This window comes from Alosa sapidissima, chromosome 11 (assembly GCF_018492685.1).
Source record: "Alosa sapidissima isolate fAloSap1 chromosome 11, fAloSap1.pri, whole genome shotgun sequence".
Classification (NCBI taxonomy): domain Eukaryota; kingdom Metazoa; phylum Chordata; class Actinopteri; order Clupeiformes; family Clupeidae; genus Alosa; species Alosa sapidissima.
Window position 1 is genome coordinate 18,385,386 of NC_055967.1, and position 19,753 is coordinate 18,405,138.

A 19,753-nucleotide genomic window follows, 5' to 3' on the forward strand; every position below is an offset into this window, starting at 1 on the left:
ATACTTTGAAAAGTTGCATGGTGCAATAGACTACTAGGCTATAATTGAAAGTATGTTTTGGGGGTGAGTTTGTCCATTGTATAGGCGAGGTCAGGCCACTCTGTATCCGGCCACTCTGTATCCGGCCATGGGCTAGGTTTTAATCTATTAACAATATAACAAAAACGAACGGGATGTCCCGGCTATAGCGAATCCTGCCGTGTGACGTAATCACCCGCTCATCTCGCCATAAATCCCTTGTCTTACTCCATTTGAGGTGGCTGGTGACATCGGCGTGGAACAGAAACCTTCTCATGCCTCGGAGTGAAGGGTGTTTTACGCACGCGGAAATCCATTACAGCGAGTTGCCATGACGACAACCCTGGATGGAGGAGCTCTAGCGGCTTAGACAGGTGTTGGGTTTGCGCATCGCTCCCTAGACCGCGCGGCAATGTGAGGGAGCAGCAGGGATACCAACGCACTCGCGACGTCCCCTTCCATGATCGCAGCTGCCCTAGCGCTGTGGTAGACCGCCGAATTTCTGTATTGGGAGGGAGGAATCATACACGCCACCATGGTGCACCACTCGGGATCCATTCAGTCCTTCAAACAGCAAAAAGGTCGGTGTTTACAGTCTGCGTGTGTGTGCGCGCGCTCATGCGCCTGTCTTGCGCTCTTCGTGGTGCTCGGATGCTGTGTTGAAGTAGAGTTTGGCTTTCGGTATTTTCACCACACAAAATAGATTTTAGTGTCTTAAAAAGACAAAACAATTAAACTTATGGCGCAGAGAAATCAGAATTCCCACAGATAGTCTGAGCTACAGTGTAAGAGTATGGGACCACTGCTGACATAGGCTACATACATCATATTTGTTCTACAATGTAAACGCCTAGATAAGACGTCTCTGAAAAGGTATTGCTATGTTTTTGTTTTGTGTTTAAAGGCTTGGTTAGAGTTATTTCAACAAATCATTCAACAAATCATTCAACTCTGCTATCCACTTTTCACGCTTGCTCTATGAGTCGTGCTTTTTTGACGCTTTAATCACACTGCGGTCTGTAAGTTGAGGAAACATTCAAAGATGGATCTATTCTAGGGCCTACACACTGGAAGTCTAGGTTATTAATGGAAATATTAACTTACGTGTGCTTGCTTAGCATGTAACTTAAATGCTATATGTCAAGACCTGTTCCACAGTTTCCTGTATTTGTTTTCATCAGTGTGAGCTTCATGCTGTTGTAAGTCAAAGTCAATTGTAATTCAAAGATGTTAAGAAATGTGAGCTGATGGTTTTGGGGGAATATCTGTAGGAAAAACACTTTGCTGTCTGCACATCAGGCCATTTTGTTAAAAGGGCAGCACTTGACTGCTGGAAGTAATTCAGTTAGGAATGGAGGGATGAGATGTAGGATGGAAACAGGAAAAGACCACACAGGGAAGATGAGCAGCCCCATCAGTCTGTTATGGCACTGCCCGTAAAAAAACACTGTCTCACTCCAACACTTTGTAGAGTCTTCTTCTGATGCTATGTATGCCTACATCTCAGCAGGGCAGAGAACACTTAACACTGTGTAAACAGCAGGCACAATTGCATCGGCATCAGTTGGCCCAGTATGGACACAGACAACATGCATTTCATTAGTTTTAAAAGAGAGGTTTTAAGCAAGGGGTTCCTCACCCAGGGGGACTGTACTCTATGGTGCCTGTAAGATTGCTAGAGATAATCTCAGACCATCATTGGTTGGCCCAGCATGAAGTCCATATGTTTCATTGGTTTTACAGAAACCAATGCTTGAGGCTTGCGGTGATCAGTGAGATTGCTACGAATTTTTGGCTTTGGCATATACTGAATCAATATGAAGGAGGTACTTGAGAGAAATCAATTGAATCAATCCACTTTTGTTTGAGGACCCTAAGCAGTCACAAAAAAAAACACAGGGAATCCCTGTTAAGAGAGTTCAAGTTGAAAAACACCAGACTGAGACACTCAGGAACCCTAGTGGCAGAGACAGAACCATGTGTGTTTATCGGTCTCTTTCAGCCCAGAATGCAGTGGAATCGCCACGGTGTCCAGGGTAGTGCCACCGCTACACTGCTTGTTTGATCAATGTGTGTGTGTGTGTGTGTGTGTTCAGCATGACATTAATAAAAAAAGTGTTCAGGAAGCTCTCAGTACTTGCTAGTCACTCATGTAATGGTTTTGTTGGCCGCCACTGGTGCCTGTGCTCTGTCCCTTATTGATCTGTAGACGGTTTGTGTACTCGTAGTGGTGCTATGAGCATGTGTCAGGGCAGGCTATTATTTATATGGGTGCGTCACTACTTCTTCTTGGGACTTTGGGGCTGGCTGGCCGGCGGGCTGACATCGATCTGTGAGGGGAAGAGGCGGTGTTTTGTTTTTTAGGTGGACGCAGCAGGAGCAGTCTGCACCTCTAATGGCCTGTGGTTAATTATTTATGCTAGGAATGCTTGTCACCCAGAGCTGCATGCTGTGAAGCTCTCAGGATGAGAGAGAGAAAGAGAGAGAGAGAGAGAGAGATCTATGACAGGAACTCAAGGAACTCGCGATGAAGAGGCCATTCTCTGAGTGTGCATGCTCTGAAGGACTGCGGTGAAATGCAAAGTTGAGTCGTGACATGATGCAGAGACATATTAGTGATAGGTTTGGAATTAGTGAAAGGTTTGGTGAATTGCAGCAAAATGCAAAAATTCATAATTTTTGGATCCAAACGTTCACATGCATATTGTTATTTCTGTAAGGAGAAACTCTGCTCATGTTAAAGTGCAGACAACTGTTTTCAGTACAGAACCCTCTTGTGAGATGTCTGCTATTTGTCTTGTTACTGTTGAGTAGAGACACCACATGTTATCTTCCCTCCTTACCTTTTACCTGGTGGTGTCATAGAGCAGTGCAGAATAAAGAGTGTGTTGTGATGTTGCTATCACCAGGGACCCCTAATTCAAACATACTGCTATCAGTTGGATTAATGGTGCAGAACTGTAGTGATACTTTACTGCATAAAATCCACTTCAAAAACCCCCACAGACACCCGAGCTACAGAAGTTAGCAAACTTCAGCCAATCACAGAGCAGGACAGTCTTGTTTACAGTGTGGTGTTTTGTGAGAGTTGTCACCAAGGATCTCTAATTCAGACATGCTGTGGAGATCTAGTGGAAATACTGTACACTGCTATCCGCTATCAGTTACCCCCTGGAACTTCCCAGACAGAACTGGACCCGGCCCGGGGCAGATGAGGTCTAGAGGCTGACCCGATATAGATAACCCGCCCACCACCACCACCTCCACCACTTGGAAGGCACATTTGAACCATGAGCTTGTTGTGGAGGCAGTGTGCAGGCAGTGTGAGGGTGGCACAATGATCTTATGCCATCTCTGCAACCTCAGAATGACCTTCTGGTGATATCTATAGCATGTCATCAGCCTGTTTTGGCCAGCTAAGACCTAATGATGGTTATTTGATTATATGAATTGTAGGTATAAAACACTAGTCTGCCAAGCTGGTGCGCAAGTGAGTATTTCTAAAGTGTGATCAAATTGATGTTCTGTTGACATTGGTTTGTGAATGATTCATGTGGTCTATTGATCCTTGAAGTCTTGATGAAGGACCTGACATGTTTACATGTCAAGATTGTCATTCAAAATGAAGGTCCTTGCTCTTGGTGTTTGGACTGATTAAGCTATCCCAGAAAAAGGCCAATTTTAGGTGTACAAAGATACACCACATGGACCAGAGACACTTTTAGTTCTTCAAGACAGATCAAGACACACTTTTGCAGCCCTATCCTTACCAGGTGATTTTTCACCACTTTGAGTGAAGTTTGTTTTTGCACTGAACGTCCCAGGTTGAACAAACAAACACTTGAATGGCTGAGAGTGACTGATCGCGGCATGTCCCAAAACAAGCTTCAGATGAGCAACCGTGCTGGAGGTTTGATGAGATCAGGCAAACTGGGCCAACCTGACAGACCCAGACGCACAAAAAAAACTATCAGTAAAAAACGATGACAGGACACAGAGCTATCTATTTTAGAAAGTGAGATTCAGAGAGAGACGGGGAGAGAGTTTATTGCAACAATGACAGCTGGCCAGACAAATCTACTGTGGTGGTGCAGTGCTGATCATCCATTTAAAAATGAAACAAACTTAAAAAAATTAAAGACAACAACGATAATGGAATTGGGCTTTGGTACATGGACCTCCTCACTGCAGTCTGATTTACATAATGTTCACAGTCTCTGATGGAGAAAAAGAAACAGTGACTGCTTAGAAACAGTGTGGTTATGTTTCCATACTACACAGTAGTTCCTAAAATGGTTCAGGTCCATGGTGTGGAGGTGTCTGTTCTGATGGTCTTTGTGGTCACTGAAGCAGAACAGGCTGCCATCGAGTTTAAAATGGCACTGGGCCTCTTTTCTTTCTGCAACCAAACTGATATTTGGAATTGTAGGACATTATCTCTAAGAATATTTTTAGAACTGAACTGTAACAGTAGAGGACTGTGTGTGTGTCTGTGTGTGTGTATGTGTGTGTGTGTGTGTGTGTGTTTGTCTGCGTGTCTGTGTGGGTGTGTGTGTAGGAGGAAGAGAAAAAAAAGTCTGGATTTTTTGGCATTATCCTAAGCGGTCCACTGGTTGCACAACACCCCTCAACAGTGTCCCAGCCACCTGCCCTGTTACATAATCAAGCTGGCTACACACACACACAGCATCAGCTGACTTGATGACATTAAAGGTGTACATTGGACAGAATATGAAAAGAAAACAACTGTGTATATTACAGGTTTCATACAGACCCCCAGAAGTTTACATACATGATCATAACATAGATCATAATGCATTCACATACACACCTAGTTTCACCTCAATATCTGATCAATTGACCTATCGCTAAGCCCCATCTATTGAATGCAGAATAGATGCTGTGATTTTTGTCTGATTTCATGTCATCTGACTACATAATGTTTCGATGAATCTGCACTAGTTTGCTAGTTTTGCTAGCTATATGAGTTGTTAGCTTTATGGGTCCTGCTGTCAGATCACCTTCCTGGTACTTTAATCTGAACTAGTAGTTCTGTTGGCTCCTACTGTCATGCAGGACCCAGCTGAGTAACACATGCTCGCTACGGATCAGTCTGACACCTTACTGAGGAGACGTTGCCCAGTTTAGAAGCACAGGATTGTATGTGTGTGTGTGTGTGTGTCATGTTTGGTTCCTGCCAAAGTATCGTTTTCAGCTGCCCATATGGCATTTTATGTTTCTGTTCAAATTACTGTTTGATGTACAGTATGTATTATGCATCTGTGGATAAAACACTAGCTTTAATGGTGTCATTACATTACATTACATTTGGCTGACGCATTTGTAACCAAAGCGACTAACAACATGGTAACAGTTAAGTTTTAAAGCAATTCTCTCAACAATTTTAGGACAATTTAAAAACGGTAAAGTACAGTAAGAATAAGTGCATCAGTGAGTGCTGTTTTTAAACAGTTGAGTGTCAGTTCAAGACAGCTAGGTCTAGGTCCTGCTAGGATCAGCAAGCAAGCAAGACTTGTTGTAAGTGGTGCTATGAGGGCATTCAAGTAGGTGGCAGCAGAACCAGAGACTACTTTGTAGGAAAGCGTTAGAGCCTTGAATTTGATGCGGGCCGCCATAGTTAGCCAGTGTAGCTGGATGAGCAGCGTGGTAACATGTGCCCTTTTGGGTTGGTTGTAGACCAGGCGCGCCGCCGCGTTCTGGATCATCTGAAGGGGTTTCACTGCGCAGGCTGGGAGACCTGTCAGGAGGGCGTTGCAGTAGTCAAGTCGTGAAATAGTATAGTATAGTATAGTATAGTATATATTTTGATCCTGTGAGGGAAATTTGGTCTCTGCATTCATCCCAATCCGTGAATTAGTGAAACACACTCAGCACACAGTGAACACACAGTGAGGTGAAGCACACACTGAGAGCTGTTTCAGCTGAAAACCTACCCACAATTATTTACACAAAATAACTCCTTGTTCACACACTGTTTATTACGGATCTGAGCCACATTCTCAATTTGCTTGTAGAAAGGGTGCTCCCAGACATTTAATGGAATGGATACCACACTGTACCTTCCTGCTCGTTGTGGGCTTCGTAGAATACAGAGGGGAAGGGACAGAGGGGAGGATGAAACAGAGAAGACAGAAGATGGATGGAGACAGAGACAGAAGTGGTGAGATGGGAGGAGGAGAGAGAGAGATGACAGAAGAGGAGAGGAAGTGGGGCAGTGGTAGTGTAGTGGGGCCTGATAGTGTAGTGGGGCAGTGGTAGTGTGGTAGTGGGGCCTGATAGTGTAGTGGGGCAGTGGTAGTGTAGTGGGGCCTGATAGTGTAGTGGGGCAGTGGTAGTGTAGTGGGGCAGTGGTAGTGTGGTAGTGGGGCCTGATAGTGTAGTGGGGCAGTGGTAGTGTAGTGGGGCCTGATAGTGTAGTGGGGCAGTGGTAGTGTAGTGGGGCAGTGGTAGTGTGGTAGTGGGGCCTGATAGTGTAGTGGGGCAGTGGTAGTGTAGTGGGGCCTGATAGTCTAGTGGGGCAGTGGTAGTGGGGCAGTGGTAGTGTAGTTGGGCCTGATAGTGTAGTCTGGCAGTGGTAGTGTAGTGGGGCCTGATAGTGTAGTGGGGCCGGATAGTGTAGTGTGGTAGTGTAGTGGGCTCAGGAGTCAGGCTGGCATGCAGTAGCAAGACAAATGGGGGGCTTGTTTTCTTGGCAGCCACCGTTGTGCCCTTGAGGGTGGCACTTAACCCCAAGTTCCTCAGAGGAGACAGGCCCTGTAATAATGGACATCTGTAGGACGCCTTGGATAAAAGCATCAGCCAAATGAATGTATAAAATAAAAAAGTTTGCTGGAAGAATGTGCGCTCCGCTAAAAGGAGTGGTAAAAGGGTTGGAGAGCCAAGGAAGAGGAGCATCAAATAGAAATGTTTAGGTTAGTTTGGATTCATAATTATTAAGCATTCATGATCACAAGGGAAATATGTTCAAGACAAAATGGAAACGAAGAGATCTGATTCAACATGGTGGCACACTCTTTCTCAGTCTGTCTCTCTCTCGCACACCCAAGCGGCCAAAACATGCTCTCTTCATAAAAATTTGGACAAACACTGTGTGTGTGAGAGAAAGAGACAGACAGTGGCGTTAGGAAGAGTGTGACGGAGACAGCGAGCTTACAACTCCATTTGCCATGATGCAATAGAGCATCAGCATCCAGGATTGTGTAATAATGTAGCCAGTCAAGTGTCATAAAACTACCATCTGTCAGAAACAGCTGCCAGAAGGTCGCTAGCACTGCCCACTCCAGAGAGATAATGACAGCTAGGCCCACTTGATGGGACGGGGAGGGAAGGGCTGACTAGAGCCCAAGGCTGATGACAAGTAATCTCTTTATGCCATCACCGACCGCTCCAGGCCTGATTATTATTTAGTATTATTCAGTTCATGGTTGGTTCCTGCCATTTTCAAACATCTTTTTCGGCTGTTCCCATATCGTATTTTATGTTGGATTTTTCTTCAAATTACAGCATGAGGTGTTACGCGTCTATGGATAAAACACCAGGCAAAACCACTAATGGTGTTAATTAAGGTTAATTGTAGAAATCCATATTTATACACACACATACTCACTCTCTCTCTCTCTCTCTCTCTCTCTCTCTCTCTCTCTCTCTCTCTCTCTCTCTCTCTCACACACACACACACAGGCACACAGGCAAGTGACAGTGGGATGTCCAGAGGCTCTGTACCGTGCCCATCCATCACACAGTTCCTGTTGCCAGCAGTACTGTGTATGATGGACTCTATAGAACTAAACAGAACACATAGAAAGAGACACAAACACGTCAAGGCCCCAATTTAAATTACAGTCAAAGAGCAAAGTCTACAGTAATAACTAAACAAAATATATTTGCAAATGTAATAGCATTAGGGAGACCCTCGACACAAACACTGACGGGTTAGCTCACTATTCCCTCACACCAGTGCACTTGTGTGTGGCCGCCATCTAAATGAGGGCCTGATGTTTTAGGCGGGGATCACACCAGCCAGCGGCAGCGGCAAATGTAACGCAATGCTCAGACCATAATAAGTTTTGTCTCGTTCCTACTGTAAGCAACACAAACGGTTTGTCAATTGAATTCACTCGCGTTGCGCTTTGAAAGTTGGACCAAGTTCAGCGCTCAGCTTGTTCAACGCTAGCGTTACGCCAGCGGTGCCACCGCTCCGCTGCTGAACCATAGAGAACAATAGGAAACCTGCCGCTTGCCGCTGGCTATTGTGATCCCCGGCTTATACTACGTGTGGCAGGAGGGCAGATACTGTGAGGCGTGGTGTACGGATGTGTTCTGGTATTCACCCAGTTTCACCCGGTTTGATTTGGATTTTTTTTTTTTGTTTATTTTCAAAAACTCAATTGTCCTCTTAAAAAACTCAAATGTGCTCTGTTCTTCGGAAGTAGGTTTCTCTAATGCTTTTGTGTTTGCTCCACTCTGTCAGACAATAAAACTCATCCTCCATAGCCCACTCTCACTCTCTCTCTCTCTCTCTCTCTCTCTCTCTCTCTGTCTCCCTCTCTCTCTCTCCCTTCTATTAGTCTCCATCTGTACCCAACTCATGGCATCCCTTTCTGTGACGCTGCCTCTGGGTAGTGGAAGTCTGAGCTCAGACTGCCGCCTATTAACTTTCTTTACCTAGAGGAGTGCAAATGGACATACAAAGTGTGTGTGTGTGTGTGTGTGTGTGTGTGTGTGTGTGTGCGTGTGTGCGTGTGTATGTGTGTATGTGTCTCTCTCTCTCTGTCCCTGTTTCTCTCTCTCTCTCTCTCTCTCTCTCTCTCTCTCTCTCTGTGCGCTGGTGGCAGTTGGCTCAGTGAGGATTGTAATGATGAATAATGGAGAGATTGCAGTGAAAGAGTGGCAGCAGGATCTGAAGAAGCCCACTGACCTGTATTTCTCAGCCATCCTCTCCTCCCTCTGCTCTACTCTTCTCTCTCTCATTCTTCCTCTCCTCCCTCTCCTCTACTCTTCTCTCTCATTCTCTCGCTTTCTTCTTCTCCATCCGCTTCTCTCTGTACCTCTCTTTTCGTTACATCTCCTCTTTCTCCTCTCCTTTCCTCTCCTTTTGTTACATCATATCTCCTCACCTGTCCTCTCCTCTCCTCTCGTTACATCTCCTCTTTCTCCTCACCTCTCCTCTCCTCTGTCTTCTCTCCTTTCCACCTTTCATCTCCTCACCTCTCTTCTTCTCTTCTCCAACTCCTCTGTCCTTCTATTTTCTCTTCCTGTCCCACTCTGTCTCCATTTTTTTCTCTTCTCCTCTTTCGTGTTTCCTCTCTCTTCTCCTCTCCTCCTCTTCTCTTCCCATCTCCTCCTCTCCTCTACTCTACTCCTCCTCTCATCTCCTCTCCTCTCTCTTGTCTCCTTTCTCTCCTCTTCCTCTCCCCTCCACCTCCCATCTCCTCCCCTCCTCTCCTTTCATCATCTCTCCTCTCCTTACCTCCTCCTCCTCCTCTCTCTTCTCGTTTCTCATCAGTGCGACCTCCACTAACAAACCCAGCTGTCTGGTGCAGCCAAAGACAGACAGAATCGCCCGCAGTGAGGCTGGCCTTCTTGGGAGTGGAGCTAGAAATAGACACGGACACAAGCTACAGGCTACAGACACACACACACACACACACACACACACACACACACACAGATGCACTTTGCACTGGCCTAGAACCTGCTGCTTTGACTGCTGCTGCTGCTTAAAAGTCTGCACTTCCATTAAAACAGTCGTGTCATGGTCACGGCCCAAACAAGCATGAACACACCGCTGTAAGGTCACACCCACTCTACTCTTTAAAGTTATTTATTAATGGCTGTTCTATTTTGGGTGCCAAAACCCATGCACTTGGCCTGAATTGTTTTCTTTCTTTGGTATTTTTGACCCAAAATCATTCACATCTCGAAATAATAAGATTTATGTGATGAACCAAACAATTGCTTTATGTGTGGCATTGTTTTGATTTTCATTGTTTTACCTCTCACATCACAGCTGGAATAATCTCCAGTGTACCAACTGGTAGGACAACACCAAGGATATCAGTTTCACCTGCAGGCAGCAGCAGCAGCAGCAGCACTACTACTGATGTGATTTTCTGCTTCAGCTTGTGTGTACACTGCATGAGGGAGTTTAGAACAAAATAGCACAACACAATACTGTTAGTAATAATGAAAACACTGAAATATGGTCTGTTAAAGAACTTGGGGAATTTATCACTACATGTATATTTAGCTGATGCTTTTATCCAGAGTGTCTTACAAATGAGGTACAGCATTCAAAGTTTCAGTGCAAATAGTAATAGACTATGAACACAATACAGAAGGAATACACTACAATGTCTTCTCTATTTGATATATTGAATGATGTTATATGGTGTCATGCACCATCAGTGAAGGGCTAGATTTGTTTGGGATTAGAATGTCCTGTCATACCAAGACATGCAGTATTCATTTTAAATGAACAATTCAGGATCTGAATATGGACATATGAATATGGTTTCTCTTGGATGTGAAATTAGCATAAACGTGGACTAGCAGTGCAGCATAATGCATGTTCTCTGTTAATGCCTCAAACAGCTGAAAATGATTTGAATGTCTTTTGATAGCAGTTGATGGTGCCAAGAAAATGATATATACACACACACTCTCTCTCTCACACACACACGCACACACTCAGCCACCCACATGCAGATTTATAGCCTACAGTGCACAAGCACATGCAATACCTGGTGTATGGCAAACACACTCATACTCTCACTCACACTCACACACCTGCTATTGCAGTTGCACACACATGCACAAAACACACTCCCATATAGCCTACAGCACACACACACACACACACACACACACACACACACACATACACTTTCTACATGTTCACACATGCACACACAGTTTACTGTGTATCCACACATATGCACCATTAGCTGTAAACTTGAGATGAACTTCCTTCCTTCCCATATCTTCTTCTTGTGACCTGCCATTTCTTAGTAATCTATTCTGATTTGATTTATTCCCTTTGATAACAAAGCGCCTGCCGATCTGGCACCATTCCCTACTTCTCCCCCTGAGCTGAGGGATGACCTCACAATCCTTAATCCGGAATTTCATTACATTTTCTACGCCTTCATCCCGAGTGACACAGGGAGGGCAGGGAGCACCGGGTATTACTGATGCCATATGAGGACAGAGACACATCAAACCCCCACTGTTTGGCCAGCCAGTTACATTAAGGCTGTGTGTGTGTTTGTGTGTGTGTGTGTGTGTGTGTGTGTGTGTGTGTGTGTGTGTGATTATGGTGTGTGTGTGTGTGTGTGATTATGGTCCCTATTAGATGTGTGAATACTGTGTATGTTAATAGAATGGAGGGCAGATAGTATATAGAAGTGAGCAAGGCACTTAACCCCAAGTTGCTCCGGGGACAATGTGATCCCTTGTAATATAGCTGACATATGTAAGTCACTTTGGTCAAGAAATGTCTGCTAAATGTAATGTAATGTAATGTAATATAGATAGATAGATAGATACTTTATTGATCCCCAGGGGAAATTCAAGTAAGTTGCTGGCACCACCCCCTCGCGACACCTCATGAAGTGTGCCAGGTGGGAGATGCTAGCCTCCTTGCACTAGCCAGCCCACCCTCCATGCCCAAGGTTACATTAGGTGTGCAGGTTGTGTGCTCAAGATGACGCTGCCGTCTGGCATGTCCTTATTATGACCGCCGTGCAGCGAAGCGGCGGTCATATAGGTTTAGTCAGATTTTTATTTATTTATTTATTTATTTTTTCTCCTTTTTTTCCAAACTTGGTGGGCATGTAGCCCTACATGGATAGCATGGAACCATCGTTTTTCGTTTTGATCTGTAGCCCCCCCGCTGGACTAGACCCCCGAAAGGAGGGTAGGGCAGACACAGTTTTCTGTGAATATCTCGAGAACCGTAGGGTTTAGGAGGACCACCTTTTTTTGTATGTTGATCTACCCATTCCATAACCACTCATTTCATGTATAGCGCCACCTAGTTAAAAATTAAAAAGCAAAAAATTAGGTGTTGTAATCACAATATCTCTGGCTGACATGGTCAAAACTGCACGAAATTGAAAGTGTAGGATCATTATGACACCCTCCGAATGCATGCCAAGTTGGACTTTCGTTCATGGGGGCCATACAATAAATTAATTTATGTGTACATTTAGTGACTGTACACCAACAGAGTTTTCTGTGAATATCTTGAGAACCGTAGGGCCTAGGATGACCAATTTGTTGCGTATGTTTGCCTCCAGGGGTCATGTTAACCCATTCCATATGCACACGTGCATAAACAGATATTCACACACACACACATACATTCACAGTAATCATACGTATGACACATACTGTACACACACAGTAGACATATGTACGCATGCATGCACATGCACACACACAGGCACACCCACAAGCACATGCACGCACACACACACACACACACAAACATAAACACGTACACACACACATGCACACAATTCAAAAATTTCCCAGAATTATGAACAGGCAAGATGGGGTTGGGGTTGTATAAAATGTATTTTACATGTGAAATCTATGAGCTAATCATGTTTTGGTACTTGTTGTCTAGCAGATACCAGTGAGAATTGAGTGTGCATAATGCAATTCAGTGGGACAGTCAGAATCCTATATGCCTTTCACCTTTTGTTTTTAGCCAGCATTTACCGCATGCCTTGGCAGTGTGCTTGGCAGTATACATGCTTTTGCAGTTTGTGTGAAGTGTGTATGGTTCTTTACAAAGCCGTATCCCATCCCAGTCTGAGCTTTTCTCATTGCCTCAAGTGGGTAGCTTTTGCACATCTTCTTCCCCATATTGCCCCAGTCTGGTGTGTTTGGTTCCGTCTGCACCTCAGTGTTTTGCGTCCCAGTGTTATGTGTCCCAGTGCTCTGTGTTTAGCCTCTCAGTAGTGTCTGTCAGTCATGCCCTGAGGCAGGTACATCCACTGGTGCTGCAGACTGGCTGTCTTCCAGATTTAGTGTTGACTGATAAAGGTGTTGGCCAATGTAGATTGGGGGGGCCATGTGGGCTCTGTGTTTGATTGTTATCCTCTAATTCATCGCATAACATTACCAGGAGCGAAGCCCTCAGATGTCCAAAGATAAAGAAGTACTCTGTTTCAGCCAAACGGGAGCTCTATTTTAGCTGAAGATTGTCTCGGTCTCATCCAAACATCAGCTCTGATTTACACCCGTATGCTTTAGTCTGCCACTGCTTTATTAAACAGTCTTTCTCAATTACACTTACTCTCTGGTGTAATATACAATAGCTTTAATATATAATAGCAGAACCTGAGTATACCTTGGAGCACAACACACACACAACACACACACACACACACACACACACACACACACACACACACACACACACACACACACACACACAGCCTATATAAACACACATATTTATGTATGCACACACACATAGACACACACATATACATACACACACTTATTTAAGCACACATATGCACCATCTCTCTCTCTCTCTCTTTCACACACACACACACACACACACACAGCCTATATAAACACACATATTTATGTATGCACACACACATAGACACACACATATACATACACACACTTATTTAAGCACACATATGCACCATCTCTCTCTCTCTCTCTCTCTCTCTCTCTCTCTTTCACACACACACACACACACACACACACACACACACACACACACACACACACAGACGTACACACACACACAGACACACACTCACAGATGCATGCACGCACACTCAGGATTAACGTCCCCTGATAAACAGGTCTGAGCCAGATCCATGCTGCTGGCAGATTAAAAACTAGATTGCTCTTCAGATGTGGGCTTCATCGCCTGATTTATTTATTTACTTATTTAGACTTATTTATTTATTTATTTACTTATTTGGACTTATACAAGAAGTATGTTTTGAAATGACAATGCTGCCCACTGGCTAGAGGATGAAAGGGACGTGTAGACAAGACAGGCAGGAACAACGTGACATTTCTACTTCATGAAGCAGACTCCTGCCTCTCCCTAGTCCACCAGGAAAGAAAGATGTAGTCTTCAAAGAAGCTCCTTATTCCCACTGGTCAGAGGGAGAAAGGGATTCTCTGACCTCTCCATGTACTGTAAGGTCCTCTCGGCTCACGGTGAGCCCACGGGACTCAGCTTCATCCTGGCTCCCCCTGGAGCTCTGTGGGGTCAGTAAGTAAGCTCTCCAGACCTGTGGGAATAAGGAGCTTCTCTGCTGGACTCATCTAAATCACAGGGCATGTGCTGTGAAGGTGGGTAGCAGTGTAACAATCACATGCATGTGTGAACTCACAAACACAGACATAGACACACACACACACACACACACACACACACACACACATACTCTCTCTCTCTCTCTCTCTCTCTCTCTCTTTCTCTTTCTCTCTCTCTCTGTTTCCTCTTTCTCGCTTGCTCTCTCTCTCTCTCTCTCACTCACACACACACACACACACACACAAATACATGCATGTTCTTAACCAAATAGGGTAAAGCCAAAGTGTTATAGACAGAAGCCAAAGGTCAGACAGAAATAAGAACACTGTTTATTTTACTCCACACACACACACACAGACACACACACAGACACACACACAGTTGGTATAGGTGAAACAGGTTACAGCCAGTGCGGGTCATGATACACTCAGAAATAAGCACAGTGGCACTGCTTTTCACTGCTGGGTCTTTATTCAGCATTTATTCTGCTTGACCCATTAATCGTCACAGAATGCTGCTCAAACTGTCACTCCCTCTCTCCTCTCTCTCTCTTTCCCTTTCCTGTTCATTTTTGCTCACTCTGAGACTGTCTGACCCTTTCTCCCTGTCTCTCTCCAGTTTTCTTCGAGGCTGTCTGGTGCCTACTGCAGTGATTGCTGTCCATGGTACTGACTGAGGAACGCGGCCAGCCACTCTTGATTTCTCTATCGCAGACCCTGAAACACTCCATTAGTTTAGTCTGTTTAGTAATCTAGTTTCAGTCCAAGTCCAAGAGCTCTATTGCTTCATGTGGAGTGCGATAAGATAACATTCCATGGACCCAAACATCATTGTTTTAGCCACTGGTCCACAGTGCAGGATACGATCTTGATATCTGGACATCTCAGCAGAAGACCTGCTTAAAGGAATTATTCGGAGTAAAATGCATTATTTTGATGTCAACTCAACGTATGTACTCCCAATCATCCGTAAATTGATCTAAAGTGCATTTTACTCCGGATAATTCCTTTAATGAAGTACACAGTGGTCCCAAATGGCCTCATTGTTTGCATGCTTGAGTATCTGCAGACTAGAGAGCCGAAGACCTCACTGCTCTCAGTCTCGTGATACGGCATGTGGCTTATAATGTGCCGCCACTGTTTTGACCCTGCTGCAGGCACATCACGTGTTTTGTTGTGTCCCAAAGAAGACATACTGTTTTATGTGTATGCACATTACGGGCCTCATGCTGGGTGTGTGTGGGAAAAGGGATTGTTTGGGTGTTGTTCAGGCAGGGAAGTGGTTGTTTAGTGCTGGTCTGCTATGCTGTGTGTGGTAAATTATTCAGTCAATTTCGCCTGCCTCTTCCCCATCTTGTCAACAGAGTATAGTATAGTATAGTATAAGTATGAATATATACTCTTTTGATCCTGTGAGGGAAATTTGGTCTCCGCTTTTATCCCTTAATTTAATTCATGAATTACTGAAACACACTCAGCACACAGTGAACACACAGTGAGGTGAAGCACACACTAATCCCGAGGCGGAGGCAGTGAGCTGCCTGCTACAGCGGCACTCGGGAAACAGTGACAAACAGTACTGGTCGGGGTTCGAACCGGCAACCCTCCAGTTACAAGTCCGAAGCGCTAACCAGTAGGCCATGACTGCCCCTATAGTAGAGTAGAGTAGAGTAGAGTAGAGTAGAGTAGAGTAGAGTAGAGTAGAGTAGAGTAGAGTAGAGTAGAGTAGAGTAGAGTAGAGTAGAGTAGAGTAGAGTAGAGTAGAGTAGAGTAGAGTAGAGTAGAGTAGAGTAGAGTAGATAATGATATAGACGGCTGGATATGTATAGTCCTCGGCTCTGTAACAGTAGACTAGTGAGACAATAGAGAGCACCTGGCAAAGGCGGTGTGTAACTTGAGTTGTACAGTTGAGGACTATGGCAGGGACTCTCTGTAATTGTGTGTGTGTGTGTGTGTGTGTGTGTGTGTGTGTGTTTGTTTGTTTGTGTGTGTATATATGTGTCTGTGTGTGTGCGTGAGTGTTGAGGACTAGGGCAGGCAGTCTGGACACAGCGTCTGGGTCACCTACGATGGCCTCCTTGGCTGCAGTACAGGGTTCTTAAGTTATGCTTACACAGCTGCATTCGTCTGGCTTGTTGGACATTAGCCACTGTATTGTTTGGCTTGTTTGACATTAGCCACCTTAGTGTTTGGCTTGATGGACATTACATTAGCCACCGTAGTGTTTGGCTTGTTGGACATTAGCCACCGTAGTCTTTGGCTTGATGGACATTACATTAGCCACCGTAGTGTTTGGGTTGTTGGACATTAGCCACTGTATTGTTTGGCTTGTTGGACATTAACCACCGTAGTCTTTGGCTTGTTGGACATTATCCACCGTAGTGTTTAGCTTGTTGGACATTAGCCACTGTAGTGTTTGGCTTGTTGGACGTTGTGCACCGTAGTGAATGATCTATAAGCTATAGATCGTACAGTCCAAGCCAACCTTGGATGGTACGATCTATAGCTTATAGATCATTTATCAGCTCAATCACGACTCTATTTGACTATGACAGTTGTGGTGGTGGTGTTCAAAGCACACAAAGAACATCACCTGAAAGATAACTAAAGGCTGCAAGAGGGAATGCAGATACCTAACAGCCGGGCTACAGCGGGTACACAATTGAAGCCTTCAGTTTGCAGGGTGTAAAAACAGTTTTAAAAGACTGGTCTAATTTGTGTATGTGTGTGTGTGTGTATGTATGTATGTGTGTGTGTGTACATGTATGTGTGTGTGTGTCGCAGGGTGTAAAAACAGTTTTAAAAGACTGGCCTAATTTGTTCGAATGTACGTGCCGCTCTCACGTGTTGTGTAGCCAGTTCCACTGATTATAGTGGAAGCTAATTGTTGCAGCATACACGCCGCGAACGGAACGCCTGGCCTAGCCTGCCTGTGATATCTTTTCCTGCATTGATGGGACATAGTTATTGTTGTGGGAGAGCATTTCTAGTGTGATTGCAGTGGTGCGTGTGTGCGAGTGCGTATGTATGTGGGTGTGTGTATGCAGGCGTGTATGTGTGGGTGTCTGTATGTTTGTGTGTGCGCGTGTGTGCGCGTGCGTGCGTGTGTGTGTGTGTGTGTCTGTGTATGTGTGTGTGTTGTGTGTGTGTCGTGTGTGTGTGTGTCGTGTGTGTGTGTGTGTGTGTGTGTGTGTGACGTGTCTTCAGCAGTGAGTGTGTAGCTGCAGCACAGTGTCTCAGACTGCAGAGTAGAGAGAAGAGGAGTGATTAGAAACTCCCTCTGGGACTGTGGGGTTCCAGCTCCCATTTTCTCTTTCTCTCCCCCTGTCTCTCACTCTATCTTTCTCTCCTTCTTTATTCATTTTTGTCTACTTACTTTTTTATGCCTTCAGTGCTAGGAGGAAAATCTCATGACCCACTGAGTTTGAAGTACTCTTGTGGGTTAGAGGCAGGGTTCTGGTACTCTGTGTGTGCGTGTGTGTGCGTGTGTGTGCGTGTGCGTGTGCGTGTGTGTATGTGTGTGTGTGTGTTTAGCACTATGTAAACAGTTTCGCTCAGAGGAAACACACTGAATTATCTCTTGTGAACACACTGTGCTGGCAAGCTTTGGCTCAAGCAGACACAGATTGACTCAGGAGGAATGTTGACGACTGGATTATTTTATACCCATCCATCCCTACTGTTTATACTGTATACACTATACATCATACATATTATGGGCAGAAAGGTTATTACAAGGACAAATACTCTTATTTCTTTTTTTATTTTAAAGGAAACTGCTGTGTAGAGAATTATAATGAATTGTTGGGGTCTTGTCATTTGAGATTTTTCTGCATCTGTTTCAGCAGTGTAGGATTTGAGGTGTTTGTGAGAGAATATCCGTGTTGCTTTGGTTGTCTTTAGCGTCCTGCTTGTTATCCGTCTGATACTTAGAGAGCCTCAGCCAAATGGGAGAACACAAGCGCTCATTTGTGTGTGTGTGTGTGTGTGTGTGTGTGTGTGTGTGTGTGTGTGTGTGTGTGTGTGTGTGTGTACTGAGAAAGCCTCAGCCAAATGGGAGAACACAAGCGCTCATTTGTGTGTGTGTGTGTGTGTGTGTGTGTGTGTGTGTGTGTGTGTGTGTGTGTGTGTGTGTGAAATATGTAAAGTTTTGTTTATCTCTCTCTTACTCTTGCGGGAGGTGTTTTTGATCCAACTGGTGTCAGTTTACTGTTTATTGGTGACTAAGGTAGATTCTTTCCTGATACTGTTTTTCATCACAGACCCCTGCCTAGAGTGTGACTGATGTTGTGTTCATCAAAGACCCCACACATACACTGCCTAGAGTGTCACTGATGTTGTGTTCATCACGGACCACACACATACACAGCCTAGAGTGTGACTGATGTTGTGTTCATCAAAGACCCCACACATACACTGCCTAGAGTGTCACTGATGTTGTGTTCATCACGGACCACACACATACACAGCCTAGAGTGTGACTGATGTTGTGTTCATCACAGATCCCACACATACACTGCCTAGAGTATGACTGATGTTGTGTTCATCAAAGACCCCACACATACACTGCCTAGAGTGTGACTGATGTTGTGTTCATCAAAGACCCCACACATACACTGCCTAGAGTGTGACTGATGTTGTGTTCATCAAAGACCCCACACATACACTGCCTAGAGTGTGACTGATGTTGTGTTCATCACAGACCTCACACATACACTGGCTAGGGTGTGACTGATGTTGTGTTCATCACAGATCCCACACATACACTGCCTAGAGTGTGACTGATGTTGTGTTCATCAAATACCACACACATACACTGCCTAGAGTGTGACTGATGTTGTGTTCATCAAAGACCCCACACATACACTGCCTAGAGTGTGACTGATGTTGGGTTCATCACGGACCCTACACATACAGTACACTGCCTAGAGTGTGACTGATGTTGTGTTCATCACAGACCTCACACATACACTGGCTAGGGTGTGACTGATGTTGTGTTCATCACAGATCCCACACATACACTGCCTAGAGTGTGACTGATGTTGTGTTCATCAAAGACCACACACATACACTGCCTAGAGTGTGACTGATGTTGTGTTCATCACAGATCCCACACATACACTGCCTAGAGTGTGACTGATGTTGTTTTCAACCCATATTTTACAAATCTATTACACTGCTGAAATTAAAGGATTCTGAATATTGTGTCAGTTGTACTGTGTAATAGTTTTATAATGGGTCTATAATTACTATAACCATAACAATATTATCATACTGTGTAGTATTAGTAAACATGTATCTCTCTGATGATCCTTCCCTCTCTGTTCTCTGTTTTCTCTCTCTGTTCATCCTTCCCTCTTCCCCTCTATTTCCTTCTTGCCCATGCTTCTTTCTCCCTCTTCCCTCACCTCCT

The 19,753-nt window shown here is 44.6% G+C and overlaps 1 protein-coding gene across 1 annotated transcript in view; it reads left to right on the forward strand.

The window, feature by feature from the left end:
• The first annotated feature begins 251 nt into the window (after nucleotides 1–251).
• The window catches only part of ano3 (anoctamin 3), a 65,000-nt gene continuing 45,498 nt past the window's right edge, over nucleotides 252–19,753 (forward strand). Inside the window, exon 1 of the mRNA XM_042110343.1 lies at nucleotides 252–599. Coding sequence (XP_041966277.1) covers nucleotides 554–599 — 46 coding nt within the window. The 5' untranslated portion in view covers nucleotides 252–553. The remainder of the gene's footprint in view (nucleotides 600–19,753) is intronic.